This window comes from Daldinia childiae, assembly GCF_008694065.1.
Source record: "Daldinia childiae strain JS-1345 chromosome Unknown Scaffold9, whole genome shotgun sequence".
Classification (NCBI taxonomy): Eukaryota; Fungi; Ascomycota; class Sordariomycetes; order Xylariales; family Hypoxylaceae; genus Daldinia; species Daldinia childiae.
Window position 1 is genome coordinate 1,946,490 of NW_022984650.1, and position 19,562 is coordinate 1,966,051.

The 19,562-nt window shown below is 42.6% G+C and overlaps 7 protein-coding genes across 9 annotated transcripts; 2 read left to right on the forward strand and 5 right to left on the reverse strand.

The window, feature by feature from the left end:
• Positions 1-303: 303 nt before the first annotated feature.
• Positions 304-2,368, forward strand: GL218_07723 (Lactose permease; the record flags this gene model as incomplete). Of its 2 annotated transcripts, none has more annotated exons than XM_033584495.1 (7): positions 304-514; positions 559-765; positions 819-1,080; positions 1,143-1,368; positions 1,512-1,878; positions 1,934-2,164; positions 2,229-2,368. In XM_033584495.1, the coding sequence occupies 7 exons, from the start codon at positions 304-306 to the stop codon at positions 2,366-2,368; spliced, it is 1,644 nt and encodes a 547-aa protein (XP_033432649.1). The 2 variants fall into 2 exon arrangements, with proteins under 2 accessions (XP_033432649.1, XP_033432650.1); XM_033584494.1 differs by having other exon boundaries at positions 586-765.
• Positions 2,369-2,993: 625 nt separating this feature from the next.
• Positions 2,994-5,226, forward strand: GL218_07724 (Siderophore iron transporter mirC; the record flags this gene model as incomplete). The annotated part of the gene is made up of 7 exons (XM_033584496.1): positions 2,994-3,241; positions 3,314-3,337; positions 3,391-4,238; positions 4,368-4,436; positions 4,510-4,982; positions 5,037-5,131; positions 5,202-5,226. The coding sequence occupies 7 exons, from the start codon at positions 2,994-2,996 to the stop codon at positions 5,224-5,226; spliced, it is 1,782 nt and encodes a 593-aa protein (XP_033432642.1).
• A 197-nt stretch (positions 5,227-5,423) lies between these two features.
• Positions 5,424-7,525, reverse strand: GL218_07725 (uncharacterized protein; the record flags this gene model as incomplete). Its single annotated transcript, XM_033584497.1, has 4 exons — positions 5,424-5,633; positions 5,698-6,455; positions 6,514-6,562; positions 6,692-7,525. The coding sequence occupies 4 exons, from the start codon at positions 7,523-7,525 to the stop codon at positions 5,424-5,426; spliced, it is 1,851 nt and encodes a 616-aa protein (XP_033432643.1).
• A 422-nt stretch (positions 7,526-7,947) lies between these two features.
• On the reverse strand, positions 7,948-9,473 carry GL218_07726 (uncharacterized protein; the record flags this gene model as incomplete). Its single annotated transcript, XM_033584498.1, has 6 exons — positions 7,948-8,470; positions 8,536-8,933; positions 9,000-9,067; positions 9,122-9,158; positions 9,211-9,306; positions 9,360-9,473. The coding sequence occupies 6 exons, from the start codon at positions 9,471-9,473 to the stop codon at positions 7,948-7,950; spliced, it is 1,236 nt and encodes a 411-aa protein (XP_033432644.1).
• A 1,414-nt stretch (positions 9,474-10,887) lies between these two features.
• On the reverse strand, positions 10,888-13,456 carry GL218_07727 (the record flags this gene model as incomplete). 2 transcript variants are annotated; one of them, XM_033584500.1, is made up of 5 exons in its annotated part: positions 10,888-11,149; positions 12,141-12,517; positions 12,582-12,970; positions 13,022-13,238; positions 13,289-13,456. In XM_033584500.1, the coding sequence occupies 5 exons, from the start codon at positions 13,454-13,456 to the stop codon at positions 10,888-10,890; spliced, it is 1,413 nt and encodes a 470-aa protein (XP_033432645.1). The 2 variants fall into 2 exon arrangements, with proteins under 2 accessions (XP_033432645.1, XP_033432646.1); XM_033584499.1 differs by lacking the exons at positions 12,141-12,517; positions 12,582-12,970; positions 13,022-13,238; positions 13,289-13,456 and having other exon boundaries at positions 10,888-11,148.
• A 675-nt stretch (positions 13,457-14,131) lies between these two features.
• On the reverse strand, positions 14,132-15,461 carry GL218_07728 (putative phytanoyl- hydroxylase protein; the record flags this gene model as incomplete). The annotated part of the gene is made up of 5 exons (XM_033584501.1): positions 14,132-14,170; positions 14,222-14,314; positions 14,368-14,911; positions 14,963-15,057; positions 15,159-15,461. The coding sequence occupies 5 exons, from the start codon at positions 15,459-15,461 to the stop codon at positions 14,132-14,134; spliced, it is 1,074 nt and encodes a 357-aa protein (XP_033432640.1).
• Positions 15,462-17,961: 2,500 nt separating this feature from the next.
• Positions 17,962-18,306, reverse strand: GL218_07729 (uncharacterized protein; the record flags this gene model as incomplete). Its single annotated transcript, XM_033584502.1, has 1 exon — positions 17,962-18,306. The coding sequence occupies one exon, from the start codon at positions 18,304-18,306 to the stop codon at positions 17,962-17,964; it is 345 nt and encodes a 114-aa protein (XP_033432641.1).
• Between the last annotated feature and the right edge of the window lie 1,256 nt (positions 18,307-19,562).

The window sequence follows — 19,562 nt, forward strand, 5'->3', positions numbered from 1 at the left end:
TTTACCCCGGAATCTCGATTCCCATATGGGGTTTAAGAGGAAAACGTGCTAGAAAACTAACCTGGTTGTGTATTTGTTTCTCCCCAACTACGGTGCTGCCATGGCGGAGCAGAAATATATTACCCGACGGCGCAGCTGGTTCTCCTAGTATTATTATAAGGTTAAGACGGTAGAAGAGGCAGCGGGAAACGACTCAAAAGGACAAGGGAGCCCACCAGTTGCATAGTAATCTCTTTCATAGAGTTAACACCGTCTTAATTAGCATCCTAACCCTCATCTTTACCAACTGAACTTTCTATAGAAATGGGTGGCGCGGGCAATGCTGGGTCGGGTAGTGAGGCTGATCCTATCATCACTCGTCTCGCAAACGAGGATAAGGTCAGATGGTACCGAAAGCCGAATCTACGATATCTCTATTTTCTATTATTTCCAACATGTATGGGTATCGAGTTGACCTCTGGCTTTGACTCGCAAATGATCAACGCATTGCAGATTGTACCGTCATGGATTACATGTAAGTCCGCTATGTATAAGGTCATCCCCCCCCCCCTAATAAAGGTTCTCTTGCTAACAAGGACAATGAAGACTTTGGCGATCCTCAGGGAGCTCTTAAGGGCATCATCGCCGCCGCATATTCACTCGGTGCTATTCTTTCACTGCCATTCATCGGTATCGTAAACGACAAATTCGGTCGTCGTTGGTCTATTATTGGTGGGTCTGTCATCATGGTAATTGGTGCTCTGATTCAGGGTTTCTCTGTCAACGGTAAGGGACTCATTATTAATACCAAAGGATGATTAATCTAATGAGCGCAATAGCTGGAATGTACGTAGTGGCTCGGTTGATAATAGGATTCGGCATACCGACATGTATTGTTTCTGCTTCATCACTGATCGGAGAGTTGGCGTATCCGAAAGAACGTCCGGTCCTGACTTCGCTTTTTAACGTGGCCTACTTTGTCGGCCAAATAACTGCTGCGGCTATCTGTTTCGGAACTAACAGCATCGAAAGCAACATGGCATGGAAGATCCCCTCTTGGCTTCAGATGTGTCCATCCTTGGTGCAGATCGCTTTCGTCCTGTAAGTCCTGGCACGCTTGTTTACCCTTTCAGCAAGTATAGATAATCTGATATTATTCAAAGCTTTCTACCTGAATCGCCAAGGTGGTTAGTTCAGCAAGACCGCACAGAAGAGGCCTTTGATGTCTTGGCTACATATCACGGCGAGGGTAACAGAGAGTCTGAATTCGTAAAGGCCGAATTTGCTCAGATTCAGGCAACAATTAACATAGAGCTTGAACACTCTAAACGGTCGTGGGCTGACCTGGCTGCTACGGCTGGTATGCGTCGCCGGATGCTGATTAGCGGTGTATGTCAAATTTTATTATTTCTTCTTCTTCCTCAAGTCGCCTCTGCCTACATGTCATGACCGAGAGCCTATTCCACCTCAGAGGCTGATATGGCGACTCTGTTATACGTATCTTCTCAAGACGTCTGCTAATTATACTTAAGATGCTCGGTCTATTCACACAATGGTCCGGTAATACTCTCATCTCGTACTATCTTGGCGATCTCCTCGCTATGATTGGCAAGAGTGACTCGGTCTTTAAACAACAAATCAACGTAGCCAGTGCATGCTGGCAACTGGTCTGCGGAACGTGTGTTGCGTTCCTTGTCACCAAGTTCAAGAGACGTCAAATGTACCTTGCTTGCACCATCTCGCTACTGTTCGTTTATATTTCTTGGACCATCAGTATGGAGAGGGCTATCACAGGGAAGGAATCGGGACACCCTAATAATGCAGCGAATGCGGCTACGATTTTCTGGATATTTGCATATTCCCCCTGTTATAACATTGGATATAATGCCTTGACTTATAGTGAGCATATACTCCTTGGCGACTCACTTTTCAGCGTTTACTAACCTCTATGTAGCTTACCTGGTTGAGCTCTGGCCATTTGCTGAACGTTCCCGCGGTATCGCATTCTTCCAGCTCTTCGGCCGCTTGGCTAGCTTTTTCACCACCTTCGTCAATCCTATCGGCCTTAAGAACGTTAGCTGGCGGTACTTAATATCTTACTGCTGCTTCCTATCATTCGAGATAGGGTTTGTTTATTTTATATTCCCTGAAACCTTCGGCAGAACACTAGAGGAGTTGGCCTTCTGTAAGTTGACATCGTACGAGAACTAAATGTATAAGCTTTAAACTAACCTCTCAACTCTCGGTAGTATTCGAGGATAAGGCTTTAGCTGACGAAGCTGTCCACGCTGTGGAGAAAGTAGTCGCTCACCACGAAGAGCCCATTATCGGTAAGGGGACGTCGGGTGGAAATGTTGCAGCCTCTGCAGTTACGAAAGAAGAAGTATAAGTATTGCATCTTTAATATTCTAACTACTAAATATATCATAGCCTTGCATGATAAAAAGTGCCGGCTATGGTCATTCTATAATAAAAATGTAAGCAGATCTTAGTTGAAGATAGTGCTCAGGAGACATACGTGAGCTTCATATTACGCAGATACCCCTCATGTCGAATTTAAAAATTACCTCGTAGTGTTAGACATGCCTTATCTTTTGGCAGCTGAAGTCTTACCCCAAACCTGGCTCACTTCCCCGTCTTCATCCCCTGCATACCCCCACAGCACCCCCCAATCCGAGACTGATGATAACCAATACATTCTCTTCGGAAAGGTTTGTTCTAAGTGTAGTCCCTCTTCATTGGTTTCTCGTGATAAGCTATGGTGGGAACTATGCAACTATAGTATGTTAGAAGAGGTACAGGATCCATCTAGGGTAGCACTAATCAACTTAAATATATTTACCTATGTATACAACTATCCTTCCTAGCTTGAATAACGTTGCAGCGTTGATAAGCACATAGGTTAGGTAAGTATTTAAATAAAAGTGAGCGTTTACTACATGTAGGATTTCTGTTTTCTTATCAGAGACGACATACTCTCTTGAATATTATACCCATCTAAGAGGGTCATAAATATGTCCTTCATTAAACTTATACAGGCAGCAATCGGTACTGGTCCTCTTGACAACCCTCCAGGAAGTCGACCGCCCGGCACTACTCTTCGGGATGACCAAGAGCTTAATAGGGAGGCCAATACGGAGAAAACTGGCATCGATACCGGGAAGCAGGTAATTCCTGATGTTTCTGTCGAAACGGGAACGGCGGCTATCGAGGTGGTCCAGGCTATTTGGGGTAAGAGAGGTCGGTTGATCGTCATCATCGGGTAGGTTTTGCCTTGAGGATTTGAGATGTATTGATGATGAGGCACCTGGGATGATATAGCTAATATCCTTAGTTTATGTTTAATCATGATTGTATAGTAAGAAATCTCGAGAAGTTCATACGGATTTGAGACTCCCAATTAACATCTAGTCGGTATAGCGAGATCGACAATAGCACTGTCTATATTTACCGCAACTATGCCTCGTCAGAGTTTGGGGAGTTATCCAAACTTGCTACCTTAAGTACAGCTGGGACGATCATATTTGCTGTTGCGAAACCACCTATTGCCAAGTTGTCAAATGTCATCGGCCGTGGTGGGACATACCTCATCGCCATCAGTTTCTATATCTTGGCCTACATTATCATGGCTTCAGCTAAAACCTTCAATGCCTATGCCGCAGGCTCTATCTTTTATTCACTCGGCCAATCCTCGACAAATCTAATGAACGATATCGTGATTGCAGATTTGACGACAGCCCGGTATCGAGCCTTCGGCATTGCCCTCTCATTTTGGCCTTTCCTGGTTACACCCTGGGTTGCCGCTTTTATTATCAATAGTGTAACCGCACCTACAGGTATTGGCTGGCGTTGGGGGATAGGTATGCTTGCTATTATCATGCCGTTCTGTGCAAGCTTCATTATTACCACATTACTGTATTACCAGATCCGAGCACAGAAAGAGGGGCTTGTACTCAGGGAAAAGATTTCCTTATACGAGTTCTGTTCGCAAATCGACCTTGGCGGTGTGATCTTGTTTAGCGGTGGTCTAGCCCTCTTGCTCATTCCGATGACTCTAGCTGCCACAACTCCATCGAGTTGGAAGGCTCCATGGGTTGATGCGCTGATTGTACTTGGCACGGTGTTACTTATTGCGCTCCCTTTTTATGAACGGTATTTCGCTGAACACCCCGTGGTGCCTCCTCGCTATTTTACCAGTCGTACAATAACCCTATGCTGTATACTTATCGCGATGGACAACATTGGCTTTTCTGCAACGCGTAAGATATCCTTGGAACATCTCCCTACCGATGTAGCACTATCTTGGTTACATGAACCGTGATAATCTGTATCCTAAAGTCTTATAATGCTGGAACCTCACATAGGAATAAGCTAACGTTGGGCAACAGATACGTACATATACGCCTGGGTTACCGTGGCACGAGGCCTTGATGCCCGTGATGCTACATTTTTCACCTGTAAGACTGAACTACGTTCTCCCTTTAATATGGAGGTACTTAGATTTCACCTCTGAACGCTAACTGCCGCAAGATACCAACGGAGTAACCCAATGCCTAATTGCAATCGTTGCAGGGTTGGCAATAGCTAAGACTAAACGCTATAAATGGGTTTGCGTACTCGGTGCTACCGTACGTTTAATAGGTTATGGGGTTATGCTCCGCCTTCGAGGTTCCGATAATAGTATTGCGGAAATATTTATTGTACAGCTTATCCAGGGAATTGGCAGCGGAATGGTCGGCTCAACTCTACTCATCCCAGCCCAGGTTGTTGTATCCCACGCTGAAATGCCGCAAATCACTGCGTTGGTTGTCTGCTTCGCCTTCGTCGGGAGTAGCGTAGGTTCCTGCATCGCTGGTGGTATATACACAGGTATGATACAGACTGAATTATCAATGGCCCTAGGCGACCTATCGACGACGGACACCGTATCTGCATTGGCAAATTCGATTACAGCCGTTCTTCCCGAATGGGGTTCACCCGAACGAACTGCTGTTAATATTGTAGTGAGTAGTTTAATGCCTAGCATTACTTATGACATCCTGCTCATTTCGCGACAGTTTACGGAGGTAATGAAATACATAACATACGCAGCCGTAGGGCCCTCTGCGATTGCCTTAATCGGATCACTGTTTATGCCCAACTATGAATTACCGTAAGTATCATAATGGCTTACTCTGCGTACCTGGGGTGTACCTAAGTCATGGTTGTTAATGAATTACTAGCGATAAAAACAATCTTGTCGAGTGAAGAATGACAAGGACGAAGCTCTAATATTCCGATACTTTATATAGGCAACCGCCGATCCATCCTACTTATATTCCACGACGGGCTAGGTATTCGAGTTATTGAAGTAAATATAGTAAAGGATACCTTGGTAGTTTAAAATCAATTATAATTGTGTTCTATAGGCTATAAAAGGGATCGTAAATCATACTTCTTGATAACTATGAGGTTAATCTAGGCTGAAAACCCCAATTGACTTGGGACAACTTGCGAGAAGCTGATGATAATTCATCAACATGATTAGGATATGTATCTTGAAATGGATAATAATCAGGCTCGCAAGTAGTTTCTGGTTTTGGAAGTGTGCCGTTCTGGAAGTAGGCATGGATATAATTAGCGGTGCAAGTTGAAGCGGCAGAAAGGCTAGTGTGCTGCACAGGGGGTTATGTTAGCTTATAAGGATCTATATAGAAGTCGGAAGATACGATCACTTACGCCGTAGGAATTCTGGACTAGGACGACAGAGCCTGGGAAACCTTGCGAGTTGTTTCTTGCACTGATGAGCGGAGATATGTTATCGGCCATGTTGGCTACATAGAGGATTGGATGACTTGTGTTGCCTTCGAATGGACCTTCAAACCTCCAATGTGGCCTAATAGTCCTGCCTATACAAGCTAATCTAAAGAGAGCATTGACATCGCCAGCAGCAGAGCTAATACGCATAAGCTTTTCGACAAACTCTACAAATTCTGATACTGTGTCAGAAATAGGAGGCGAGTCTGCGCAAAGAATCGCGGGAAAGGCGTTATCGTTTCCTTCCTCTAATCTTGGTACGTTGGGTGGTATTGCTTCTATCGAGCATATCGGTGACGTCGGGTTCTCCGACTTAACTAATTGGTAGAAAGGCTCGCCGTCACCACCTTCCAGGGCCCTCAAGACTTTGGCGAACTTTTTGAACATGAAGATAGGCCGGTAAAGAGAAGCCGAGATCAATCGTTTGAGGTGGGACCAAGTGATTAGCTGCGGCATATCAGGCCCTGATTCAGAGGCTGGCACAATTATGGGATGCTCTCTGATCCGCTCAAGAAGGCTGGCCAGTCTTCTCTCTATGGCAGTCGGACTTGACGCGTAGAAGTCACAACTAGAAGGGCCAGCTTCGTAGCAGAAGTTGTAGAAAGCTTCCATAACTTTATCAGTATCGTGCAGAAAGTTGATATATGAGTTTAAGTGCCATTCCCGGTAATCTACATTACCTAAAAAACATTCTCGTTAATACTTATTAGCCAGGTATTGCCGTAAGGCCAATCTTACCGTCGCTAACGAGCCTTTCGACCTTGTCAGGATACATCGCGGCGAATACCTAGACAAATTATTAGAGGTTAGTATGGTGACGTTGTGAATTGCCTATATAGAGAAGCGACCCTATTTGAGGATCTCCTCGTCGATACAAGCACAATAAATGATATACTCAGTCTCAGGGGATGCTTACGCCGCCTAGTATCGTCCCATAGCTAAAGCCCCAGTATTTGAGCTTGTCCTGCCCGGTCTGATGGAGAATTTCAAGTAAATCTCTAGCATGCGATGCAGTACTTATGTGCGAAAGAAGACCAGAGCCGTTCATATTTCTCTCACAAGCCTGTGAAAAGGCGGTTGCTCGTGCAAATGCGTCGTATATGACTCCCGGATGGGAATTTACTACGCCAACATCTTGCAATGCCCAGATGCGACTCTTCTCTTGAGATCCCCAACAGTCAATCCGCGGAAGCGATGCGCCGATACCCCTTGGATCAAAGGATATGATATCGTAGTTCTTACCAGCAATAGCCTGTAGAAGTGCGCCACGATCTTTAAGTGCATAAACCCCGGATCCTCCAGGACCTCCGGGATTAAAAAATAAGGGACCCTTATAGTCGTCAAGTTCAACAGCTCTGAGGCGTATGACGGCTAAAATGACCCGTGCCTGGGCATCCTCAGATGGACTGAGCCAGTCCATCGGCACATCGAGTCTTGCGCAGTCATAAGTGTCATTGTAGCAACGCTGCCACTGTAAAGTTCTACTGGGTTCGATATCGCTCCAATCCCAATCGGTGGAAGATACTTGTAATGTATCTTGAGATTTTAATTTCGTAAAAAGATGGATTATCGTTTTCATGCGTTCCCCGTCTACTTGGCAGAGCAGGAGGATTAGCAAGAAGAGGCTAATGAAGACATTGAGCACCAATTTCCAAGCCTGTGGTCGCGATACTCCTCGTGATACCGCTAACGACCCGTCTGGTGAGAACGGGATATGGCCCTTAGCGTGTAACGCGTAATGCTGCGTCATTCTGATGGACAGCCTTGGGTATTTATTAAAAACATCATTAGAACTAAGGAGAGGCAGCCGAGATATAGACAGGTAGGAAGATATCTAGGTTAAATGCCTAACCTAGCCGCGGTTGCTTTCCGGGGGGGAGGGGAGAGGAGGGGACGGGGGGTTCCTTATCTTTGAAAGGGAGAGACTTTGAAATGGATGGACCCTTTCGATACTTATCAGATCAACGTTGACTGCATCATGTATAATTGAATACATACCTAATATTATTAGCTGCATATTCTATTATGCGATTACAAATGGAGGGGCATTGCTACCCCTTTTTTACTAATTACGGTTCTTGACTAAATAAGTTGTAACAATTCTGACACGGATATGTTAGGTACCTCCTATATGAACGCTCCGAATAAATATACACGCGTAGGTATCAACTATTAACCTTTATTTCGCGATTGCCGTTTCGACTTTTGCCTTGAGAGACTATCCGAGACAATCTCCGACTCGACAACAAACCCGCCTTTTCTCCTAAGAGGATCTACCTGATTCAAGATAAAATCGTCCATGTAATGTTGAGTTCTCTTTTCCACGGGGGCTATTTCGGCCAACCGGCTCTGACTCGACTCGCTTCCTGCTCTACTAGGACACCTTTTCCATTTATTCTCGCGATCTTCGCTTGCTGTACGCTGAAGTTCGATGTTATCTGCAACATCACCAGAGAATCTGTTCGAACGACGGTGAAGCGTAATTGTAACCTCTCTGGTGACAAATATCTCATCAAGTCGGGCCTTTAAAGAAGGCCAGAAAATAGGTACCGAGGCGCAGATACTTGCTACGTTAACCTCCAACGCCCCAAGTACGATGCTAATCGGACTGTACCAGGTCGGATCGAAAGTCGGGCTGGTTGTTGCTCTATGTTTAACGAGTGTCGCAAGCCGCCACATTGTAAGCCCATTCACGCTATCGTAAGATTAGCATTGAGTTAAGCATTGATTTACGCATCGCTTAACCATGTTTTCACATACATTGCCCCCATGATTATCAATCCAATCAATCCAAGTTTAGTCCTTCGAACAGTGCCTGGTCGGAAGTATAGTGGCACTGGGATCGCAAACACGATCATATCCAGTATCGTATTAACCGAAGTATGCGTTATATATGTTTTGAAAACCTCGTTGGCGTTTGTAGAACCGAATCCATAACATTTCGCTCCAATTCCCATTTTCCAATATCCGCTGACTGGGAAACAGGGTACCCAACCCATAAAGGAGTACACCGCACCCCAGATGCTAACAACGATTAACATTATAATGCATGTTATACGGAGGCTGCCGCTATGGTAAACGCGTAGGTATTGAAATAGGAGAGACATCTTGATCAGGGTCGCCGACATGTTATAAGACGCATTCGTTACGTAGAATATCTAGAACACCCGTTAAGTTAACTTTTATACTACATCTCGTAATTATTTATACGATCAACAATATACCTTTAGGTACGATTGCATATCATCGTAGTCAAGGGTTACGAAATGTTGACCCAACCCATACTGGGGAGCTGAAAAAAGGTCAGCGCCTTTCGAAACCGCAGTACTCATTGATCCCTACTCACCCAGACAGATCGTTATCCCGCCGATTAATCCTGAAACCTTTTTTATACAGTGTTAGCTATTCTCTTAGCCACTAGTAGTACTGCCTTACAAGATATAGCAAGATAAAGTAGTCATCCCAGCCTTTAGCTCGCAGCACAAAGAATCGTATGTAAAGACGGTAGACTACGCAGATAGAAGAGATGCACTAGTAAATAATGTCAGAAGGGTTTTCATATCGGTTTTATTAACTACACTTACAAACATAGAGGCCGCAACAGTCGCAATAACTCCTGGGCGATTCCATGACGGTATAGGTTCATCGAGGTTGTTGTAGATCCCTATATTATCTAGCAGCGTCTCCCCTTCTGCCATGATTGGTATGTCGCTTTTCTCAGATGAGCGTTTGAATGTTAGACATTATGTATGCCTAGTAAATCATTCCAAACGTCTGGCTTCGTCGTATGTTTTTGGCCCGGATTTGGTTCCCTGTCGGTTTACCACAATAAATTCAAGTCTTTAATCATCGTTCATTTTGATGCGTTATGGAAACTGAAGATCAATGTAACATTCGTCGCGTGGTGGGTTACAGCGAATCTTTATGAGATGTTAGCTTTAGCTTTACCTCTGTTACCTTCACCTAATCTTTATTAACTACATAGGTAGGTAGATAGGTAGCGATTGATAGACCATGATTAGTGGCCTTAGTAGGTCGCCTCACAGCCAGTAGAATAGCCTTCAATCAAGAATAATTTCTTTCCTTCTGTCATTCGCTTGGCTTATAGGGGCAATAAGGCTGGAGAAATCCACTTAGCTGGGCTACTAAAGTCACTGGTGCGGCAAGGCTAGCAACTCGCTTGGGCTTTGCAAACATTTAGCACCATGCTAGAGGAAATACTAGACTGCGCTATGCTGAATGGGAGGCAAACCAACCTTTTTGAGGCAGAGAATTCGAAATCAGCTCATTCTAACAGCGCTAGTGAATTATGTCGTACGAGCTGAAACGAATGTAGTTACGATTAAACGTTGATAATGGAAATACATTAGGTAGTTTCCCTCCAGAGGTAGGATAACTATATGAACCAATAATATGTTTAACAATCTTGAAAGAATAACTATAACGGTAGCTATTACAACAGTAATACGTGTCTTAAGTTTAAATTCAGCAAGAAAACGTCCTGATCTTGAGATTTGACGTTTCTACTACTCTTTTCCCAGCCCGTTTAATCGTTACCCAGTTCTGTTAGATTTTGAGACATTATCATCATTTTCAGCCTAGATGCGGTTGTTTCATATATAATATATACTCTACGCCTTTGCAAATTAATTTAATGGTAATTGTAGGTTGCTGTCACGGTCAGGAGTCAGGCATCTTGATCTTTCATGTATATAAGTTCTTGCAGCAAGCTTTAGGCTCCTGATGTTCTGGGTTCCCTAGAACATTACTTATATAAACCTATTACCTGGCGGCTACAATCTTAAGATGCCCTTATCGCCCTTAGCACAAATTGTATTAAACCCTTCTCCCCTTTAAACATCAACTAGTGTAGTAATTAGCAATGTCGTCGTTTGATTTGGATAATTAATACACGCTTCTTGATTGGCAGTGCCTTTAAACCAGAAAGAAAAGGGCAGCCAAGTAAGTTTAAATACGATTAATCTACTTCAACATTTTCCTACCTAGTAGGTATACATAAGACAATCGGCAAGATACCATTCTATAAAGTTAGTGATATTGAATTATATCCCTATCTGCACGAACTGTTGGCACTTGACTATTGGCAGTTGTTTATGGGTACTCTAGCGGTAAGCTATTATTATACCTAAAAACATTATCTGGGTCCCATTCTTTCTTTAAGGACACAAGGCGAGGAAGCTTTTCTTTGCCGTAGATCTGTTCAACTGTTTCGTCTCCATGAGCATAACTCACGTATACAGAAAGGTCATCGAACCCCGATGTTTTGCTAAAATCTCGCCGAAGTTCACGAGCAAGAATATTTGCGGCTTCTTCGACGGAACTACCTAGTTCTGACCAGCTCATTTGAAACATGCTATATTAGTAATTAGGGTGTTAGCTTAGGAAATAGACGTCTCAAATCTTACCATAGGTAGATAATACAGTAACTCTAAAGACACAGTACAGATCGACTAAAGAAACAGCACATCCACTTTCACGTGAGATGCGCCAACCGTGCACCCGACCATACATTTGATACATAAATACTTAGGTAGATATTGACATATTTATAATATTTAATATATATTAATTTACATAACTTTCCCAAATTCGGTCCAAATCACGTGCAACTAGGCTTATTATTTTTCTAATTTTTTACTTTAAATATAATATATTTTTAATAAATATTTTATTAATATTTCGTAATGTTATAATAATAAATAAAATAAATAAAATAAATAAAATAAATAAAATAAATAAAATAAATAAAATAAATAAAATAAAATAATACGTAATATAATTAATATTATTTATTTATTTATATTTATTTTTAATTATTTTTATTTTTTATTATATAATATAAATATAAATAAAATTAATAAATTATTTTAAATTTAAAATAATATAATAATAAAATTTTATTAATTTATACGTTTATTAATTATTTACGTAATATTTATTAATTATTTTATTAATTATTTTATTAATTTTTTATAATAATTTTTTAATTTATTTACTAATAAATTTTATTTTAAATAAATATATTAAATTTATATAAAATTTATATAATTTTATATATTTTACGTATTATTTTTTATTATTTTATTTATATTTTATTTTATTTTTATTTATATATTTATTAATATTTTTAAAAAGATAATATTTAAAAATTATAGAAATTTCATTTGGTTACAATGCAAGTGGGGTATATGCATGGGGTTGGGTACAGTTTCAAATGGCCGTGCATGGTGGCTTGTGGTGGCTTGTAGTGGCTTTCATCACGTGCAAAGTGGATGTGCTGTTTCTTTAGTCGATCTGTACTGTGTCTTTAGAGTTACTGTAGATAATATGAACAAGACACGTACAAGTTTCCTTTTGCATTTCTCCAAGGATAAGCCGTTGCATCAGCCGACACAGAGCTGACAGCGTGAGTAGAAAAAGTTTCTAGTACACCAACACTGGATCTTCCATCTGGATACGCCCTATAAAAGGCGTCGAATTTGTCGCAGGCAGAGTTCAGTGTGCTTAATTCAAACTTACGGACATTGGCCGAATATATATCGTGAATCCCTCCTGGGGTACTGACTGCAGGAATCCAGCCAAAGAGTATAGTGGGAAACAATTCAGTATATGGAACGACGCTTACGCGGACGACGGGGGGATCTAATTCGAAGAATGGCGCAAGAATCTGACGACCTCGGTGTTCGGTACCGCTATACACGAAGGTGCCTATAATTTGAGTCTTCATATACTATTAGCACCATCCATATAAACGAGCAGAACGGGGATATTTCTAGATTGCCTACTTCACCGGCGACAGCATCCCAACGAATAGTGCTGATAATGGCCAACTCCTGCGGCATTTCGTTTTCAAACGCCTGTAAAGCTTTGAAGTAGGCTGACTTCATATTGAGAGGGTAAACCATATCAGCAGTCATGATTTTTCCATCATTGACAGCTTTATTTAGCTTATAGGTGGCGGAAGTGATAATACCAAAGTTAAATCCTGCACCGCGAATAGCCCAAAATAAATCTGGGTTTGAACTGGTTGACGCTTCAACGAGATCTCCGTTGGCCGTAATGAGTCTCACGGATAGGAGAGAATCGATTATCAAACCAAAGAGGCCTTGGAGGACTCCTACGCCACCGCCAAGCGTTGCACCAATTAGGCCGACGTTAGGACAAGAACCAACGGCTGCGATTTGTTAATATGCTATTATCAACTGGCGGAATCCCCAAAACTTACGGAGCTCATATCCGACTTCATAAACGGGGCGCATAGCATCGCCAATTCGAACCCCAGCGCCGACTGTCACGGTACCAGCAGCTTTGTCAACCTTGATCGCGTTCAATTGGCTAAGATCAATAGCTAGTCCACCTTGTAGGTTTCCTAGTGTAGTACCATAGCCGTGACGACCTCCTGTAGCTAGAAAAGGGATATTTGCAGCTCTTGCAACCTTGACCTAAAGTGAATCAGCCACCGTGATACTTTAGCGAATTATTAAATACTTACAATATCCGCTATTGCTTCCTCATTCATCGGAGTAATGGCCGCTGCGAACCTGGGGGCTTTATATGTAGACCATCGCAGCGTTGCGGCTTCAAATGCTTCTGATCCTGAGTAGTGAATTATGGTCCCGTTAGGCCACTGAATTTCTCTGCTTAAGGATGGCCACTCCATTTTATAAATAATCCTAGGTACCTATATAGTAGCTTAGGTGTCCATAATAGTATTAACAATTTCAGAAAGCAACAGTGCGTTGAGTTGTTAAATACTATCCATATCTCTCCAAGAATTTCAGAAGAGAAGACGCTTTTGCACCAGGGGCGTTGGGGGTTATATAATCGATTAGAATCCAGCGCAGGATTATGTACAAACAAGGATTACTCAGTGCTTAATCTTCACCGCATCTTATACGCCCCAGGCCAATACTAATCCTCCCCAGTGTTAGAGAAGTACATTAAGATATCTTAATTATATACGATCATTAACTCCTATTAACCACTTATATCCGAACTGCTGTAGTATAAGCCACATCTAAGCACCAGTTATTCAAGGATTAAAGCTTCAGCTCTATACGTCGTAGTTTCTGGCCAATTTACTTTAAGAGCACCACGTTCTAGAATGGATAGGGCGGGCAGACAGCTTGAGGCTTGCACTATGAGTGCATCTAATGAATGCAATGTTTCAACCACGATATTTAACTGGCTATTAGGTAAGTACGACATTTAATTAAGTAAAGATCTGCCTTCTTTTCGTAAAGAATAGCCAATACAGCTCAATTTTATTTGTTGGCATAGATCTTGCTTCCAAGTTATACCAATGTGCTGGCCGCCTGGCCGCCTGTTAAACCTACTATACACCATCTCCGAACGTGTATACATTTAACCAACGCTATGAAGCATATTAGCAAAACACTCTATTTCGAAAGATCCCCATACACACCTTATCGTACGGCCGAGAAGAGTCGACAAATCTCAGATCCGTACCAAGACGAATAATGTTCTTCGGGTCCTTATTAATTGTCGAGGCGTGAATCTTTAACAATGGTTAGTTGGAATATTTGTTGTGCCTCCACTCTATTGTCTTACCGTGTACGGTGTATGAAGAACAACGTCTCCAGCCTCGTAGTTCGCAGCAAGCCATTTTCGTCTATGCGCCTCAGAAAACTCCTTTGGCCCGTCTGCAAGTAGCCCTCCACTCATCATATTTTTATTAAATGCATTCCTTGTCTCTTCTTCGGAAAGCCCGGTCTTCTCAGCAAGATCATAGAAAGATGCCTCGATATCTTGACCAAGAGTATGGCCCCCTTCTAGGTAAATGAGACCACCGCCGTCTAAGGCGACATCGCCCATAGGTATCCAAGCAGTCATACTAGTATCCTCACCATATCGGAGGAAAATCTGGTCGTAATGTACACCTATTGCTTTGTTTTGCGGCGTGTTGTTTCTCAAAAGGGACCTGGTCAGACCGAGAGTATTATCACCCCATCCTGTGAACTTGCTGATAAACGAATGGAGCGTTGGATGTTTACAAAATTCATCTTTATACCAAGGTTCCTCATGGGCTTGCAATGCGAGATCAACAAAAAGACCTCCGCGAGGACGCCCGTTCGCATCAGTTGAACCAGCTCCGCTGGTTCTACGTTAGCTCTCTTCGGGAGATTATCTTTTATTCATAATATACAACGTAGGATTCGGAGAGCTAGTGAAGAAGCATTCTTTCAGATAGGTATTACCATGGAACAGGATAAGGAGAGTACAATTAAGATGCCTTACATACTAATTAGAGGTTTGTTAGTAATAATAGAGGTACCTAGGTAGTTAAGTATATAATGAGTTCCCCTAAGCGAGGATTCACAATACTGATAGAGGACACTTACCATTCCTGGGAAATTCAATTTATCTTTCTCCTTATCGAACACCCCTTCTACAGGAGGAGTTCCGGGTGCAAGCACGCCGCTAGGGGCTAAAAGGGTAAAATATGCCTCTCTAGCCTTGAGTACGTCTTCCCGCGGCAGGAGGTTTTTCAAGAAAAGATAACCATCATTTTTGTACCGCTGACGTAGGTCCTCCAAAGGTTCATGCGGCGACGAGTGACGGAGAGAGCCAACTTGCTCAGGTTCTAACAGCCCGTCGTTGACATATAGAGGAACGGGGAGAGGTGGATTTGCAGCGTGCGGCATACTTTATGACAAAAAGTAACAACTGTTGTTATTTGCAGTATTTCTATATCGAGACACGGGCAACCCCTGAGATAAAGAACCTAGAGCTAGCTAGTAAGAGAGGAAAGAGTAACGAAAAAGAAATAGACCTCAGCGAGAACGATATGGAGTCTCCACTGAAGGATCTTGCTGGTCTATATTGTTGAGGAACGTCAGATAGCTTTTAACTGGCTATCCAAAGTTGAGTCTGCCGTTGTCGGCAACACTAACGTTGTGTAATTAGTAGCTAGTTTGATATTAGGATTCAGTACGGTTCAAGCCTCGGTACTTATCATCGCGACGATCTTGACTGAATTGGGATTCAAATAAGGTATCACGACAAGGGCAACAACTTTCATTCGATCAGCACCCCAGATCAAGTCTGTATCTTCTCCATCATTCTCCATGATCACCCCGCAGAATCCCAAATTCACGTGTGGGGAAATCCAACCCTCCCCTACCGCATCCGCCGATACAATCGCCTATGTAGAAATAATCCCCTACTTAATAACTTACATATAAGTACTTACGCAACTAGATATAGAAGGCACAATGCTTCAGTTCTCCCTTTAACTTCTTTGCATTATGAATTTGATGCGTATTCGATCATCTCGAAGTTAGGTACCTAAGATAAGTAGAGTATGTTCAACATAAAGCAAACGAATCCTATTCGCCGAACGGCTGGTGAAGCTGGGAAGCGTCCTGAAAACCTTCGCTACGTTTACTTCCTTACTGCGTTCGTCTCCATTGGTGCATTGCTTTTTGGATATGGTAAGCTCGCCTATACATCTATTAGGTCGAATTTACTACGTTCCGCACAATAGTGGGTTGACGATATTCCTCAGATCAAGGTGTTATGGGAGTCATCGTAGCGGACGCTAGATGGATTTCCCTTATGAAACCGGCTAACAGCTGGGTTACGGGAGCGGTAGTATCGCTTTACGATATTGGGTGTTTGATCGGTGCTATGTCTATAGGTTTTCTTGCCGACCACTGTGGCCGTGAGCGAACACTATCAATCGCCTGTGTAGTTTTTATCATCGGTGCTATACTTCAATCAGCATCCTATAATATCATCTCTATCACGGTCGGACGTGTCATATTAGGATATGGTGTAGGTACATGCGCCGGCGGCGTACCGCTGTACGTATCTGAGATCGCACCGGCAAATCTAAGGGGTCGCATTATCGGAATAGAGCAGATGATTCTTTGTTTCGGCGAGCTTGTGGCTTTCTGGTTGAATTACGGGTTTAACTTTCTAGATACTCCCGATTGGTGGCGTATCCCACTCGCCATTCAAGTTGTGCCAGCGGCTGTCTTGGGAATCGGGTGCTGGTTTTGGGTTCTACCCAGCCCCCGTTGGTTGGTTCAACAAGATAGACACCAATGTGCTCGTGAAGTACTCGCCCGGCTTCACGGCGATGAAGCAGCCGATCTACAAATGTTAGAGATAGCCGAAGAGGTAGCCTTTGAGAAAACAGTGGCTACAGCGAGATGGGCTGATATGTTCAAGTCGCCCGTTTTACGTGTTACTCTGCTCGCCATGGGTGTCCAATCATTCCAGCAGATCACAGGTACTAACTCGATATTATATTATACTGTACGTTCGCTCCATTTATTGTATGGCTAATGATATGCTAAACGATCTCCAGCCATCCCTTTTTGAGCGTGGAGGAATCATAGACCCGAGGACAGCCAACTTAGCTACAGGAGGGGTTGGCATAGTTTTGTTTGTCTTTTCTTGGATTCCGATCTTTCTATTTGATCGTCTTGGACGCAAGACATGGCTACAGATAGGCCTGGTTGGAATGTGCTGTGCAATGATAGGCATCACCGTCTTGCAGTGGCATGCCGAGAGAAACCCCGGCTCCAATGGAAATTACGCTATCATTGCTTTTCCGTATTTGTTCTATGTGTTCTTCAACATCAGCTGGGGTGTGGGAAGTTGGACATACGCTACAGAGATCTTCCCCGTCGTGTATCGGGCAAAAGGAAACGCTCTTTCAACCGCGAGCCTTTGGCTGAGCTGCTATGTGGTAGCGCAGGCAAGTCCCCCAATAGCCACATCTATCGGCTGGGGTCTTTATATCATTTATTCCTGCATCTGTGTAGTTGCATTTATATTCGTACGATACGCGATGGGTAAGCATAACCCCTATTTCTTCTATCACTAGGTCTAACAATCGCAGTGGAAACGAAGGGGAAGACGCTTGAAGAGATGTCTGCTCTTTTCGGCATCGAAAGTAAGCTAGCAAGGAGAAGTGGAACAGAAGTCAACAGTAAAATCGGCATTGTTCATCTTGAGGACCCTCCAAGATGATATTTGTCTAACTACCCCTAGACTCCCTTGCTACTTAAAAATTATTAAGCCTCGTACAGCTTGACCAAGATAATGATACCCGTTATCGAGTAACTCCTCAGCCATATCAAGAATTCTCCACAGTTTCTTGCTGGTGTTTAATATTTAATCCCTTTACTCCGTTCAGATGGCCTTTGGGACACCGCTATTAGTTGTGTTGTGGGTAGGCGTATTTGTCCCACCGGGAGTAGTCGAGTGATGGGAAGCTCCGTGAACAGCTCCATCTGTTCTCGGAACACCTTTACGTTCCCATTCACGTTGAGCAAACATATTATCAACATTTTTAACGTCTTGCTTCCCTTTCTCTGCGATCGTTCGATTCTTTGTTTGCGCTGTTTGGGTTTCGGGATGGTTTGGGTTATTGTCAAATACTTGATCCGTCACCTCCATTGCCTCTCCTCGAATGGCGTCCCCAGCTCCGCGAATGCCTTTGATGCCTGTTTTGACGTCATTTATTAACTTTGACATGGTTGCGGCTTGATTCGAGATAGGAAATTTAGACGCGCTCGTATGATATGAGATGCCTGAATTTAGCGATATTATATAACGGATGGTATCTGCTGCTGGATTTTAGAGTAAAGGAATATCGAAAGCTTTCAAAATATTTGGGTTGGTTAGATAGGTAAATATCAACGCAAGCCTCTTATTATGACACAACTATAAAATAACACACTCATTTGTTCGAAGCATGGCAAATGACGTATACACTTCACACTCTCATCCAATTAGACTCCATAATACCATATGGAATGCCATAATAAGCAATTATTTAGCTTCCTAGGTGTGTAGTACACACTACGGTAGTTATAGGGCGGGATCTGATGTCATAACTATCTTTGTTAGGGTGTCTAGTGGCTTTCGCCTCCTCAGGTGCTGCGCATTATATAATTAAGGATACGGGGCAAGACTACCCGATCCGAGGTACTCCCGAACGGGCAGGCTTCCCTCCTATTTCGAAGTACTTTTCTTAAATACCGCTAAAATTTGTATCTCCAATTATTTTCAAGACTCGAATAAGGTCCTTATTAGCTTAGAGATTATTTTTAGTCTTGCCCATTTCCATAATTAATGCGCAGTACCTTTTAAGTACGAGGAGGCGAAAGCTACTAATACCAATACTATTTAAATCTGATAAATAGGTAGATACCTAGGTAGTATCTTCATATTTTCAGAAGCTAGCACAAGTTTATAGTACATAGGTAGGTATTATACTGCGTGGCAGCGTAGCCAAGCCATAAATACGAGAACTGACGAGAGTATTAATAACTATAACTACCCAACTATAAAGTAACCAGGTAGGCAATTATGTAACCAATACTCTAAGAAATTGAAAAGCTTCAAACGAACTAAATCATTTGATCCCATTAATTTCTCCATATCATTCCCCTCTTCCCTTCCCCCTTTTTTTTCTTCCATAACCAGCCCGTTAATTCAACAATATTATTGGAATAAAGTTGATCAAGAATACATAACATTGTGTCTTGTGCTAAATATGACCATGACTGCTACGGTAAACTCTGATTTAGTTAACAGCTCAGGCTTTTAAAATCTGTTTATTAGGATTTTATAGTTGGGAGTATGTTGCGATTGTATACAAATATTATAACATAACTATACATTCGAATCACCAGTTCAACATTTCATTTACGTAGCTAGGCTAAAAACGTCCTTGTAAGGATATTGTCTCCCCATATGCTCCCTAGTTCATATGTATTTTTATTATG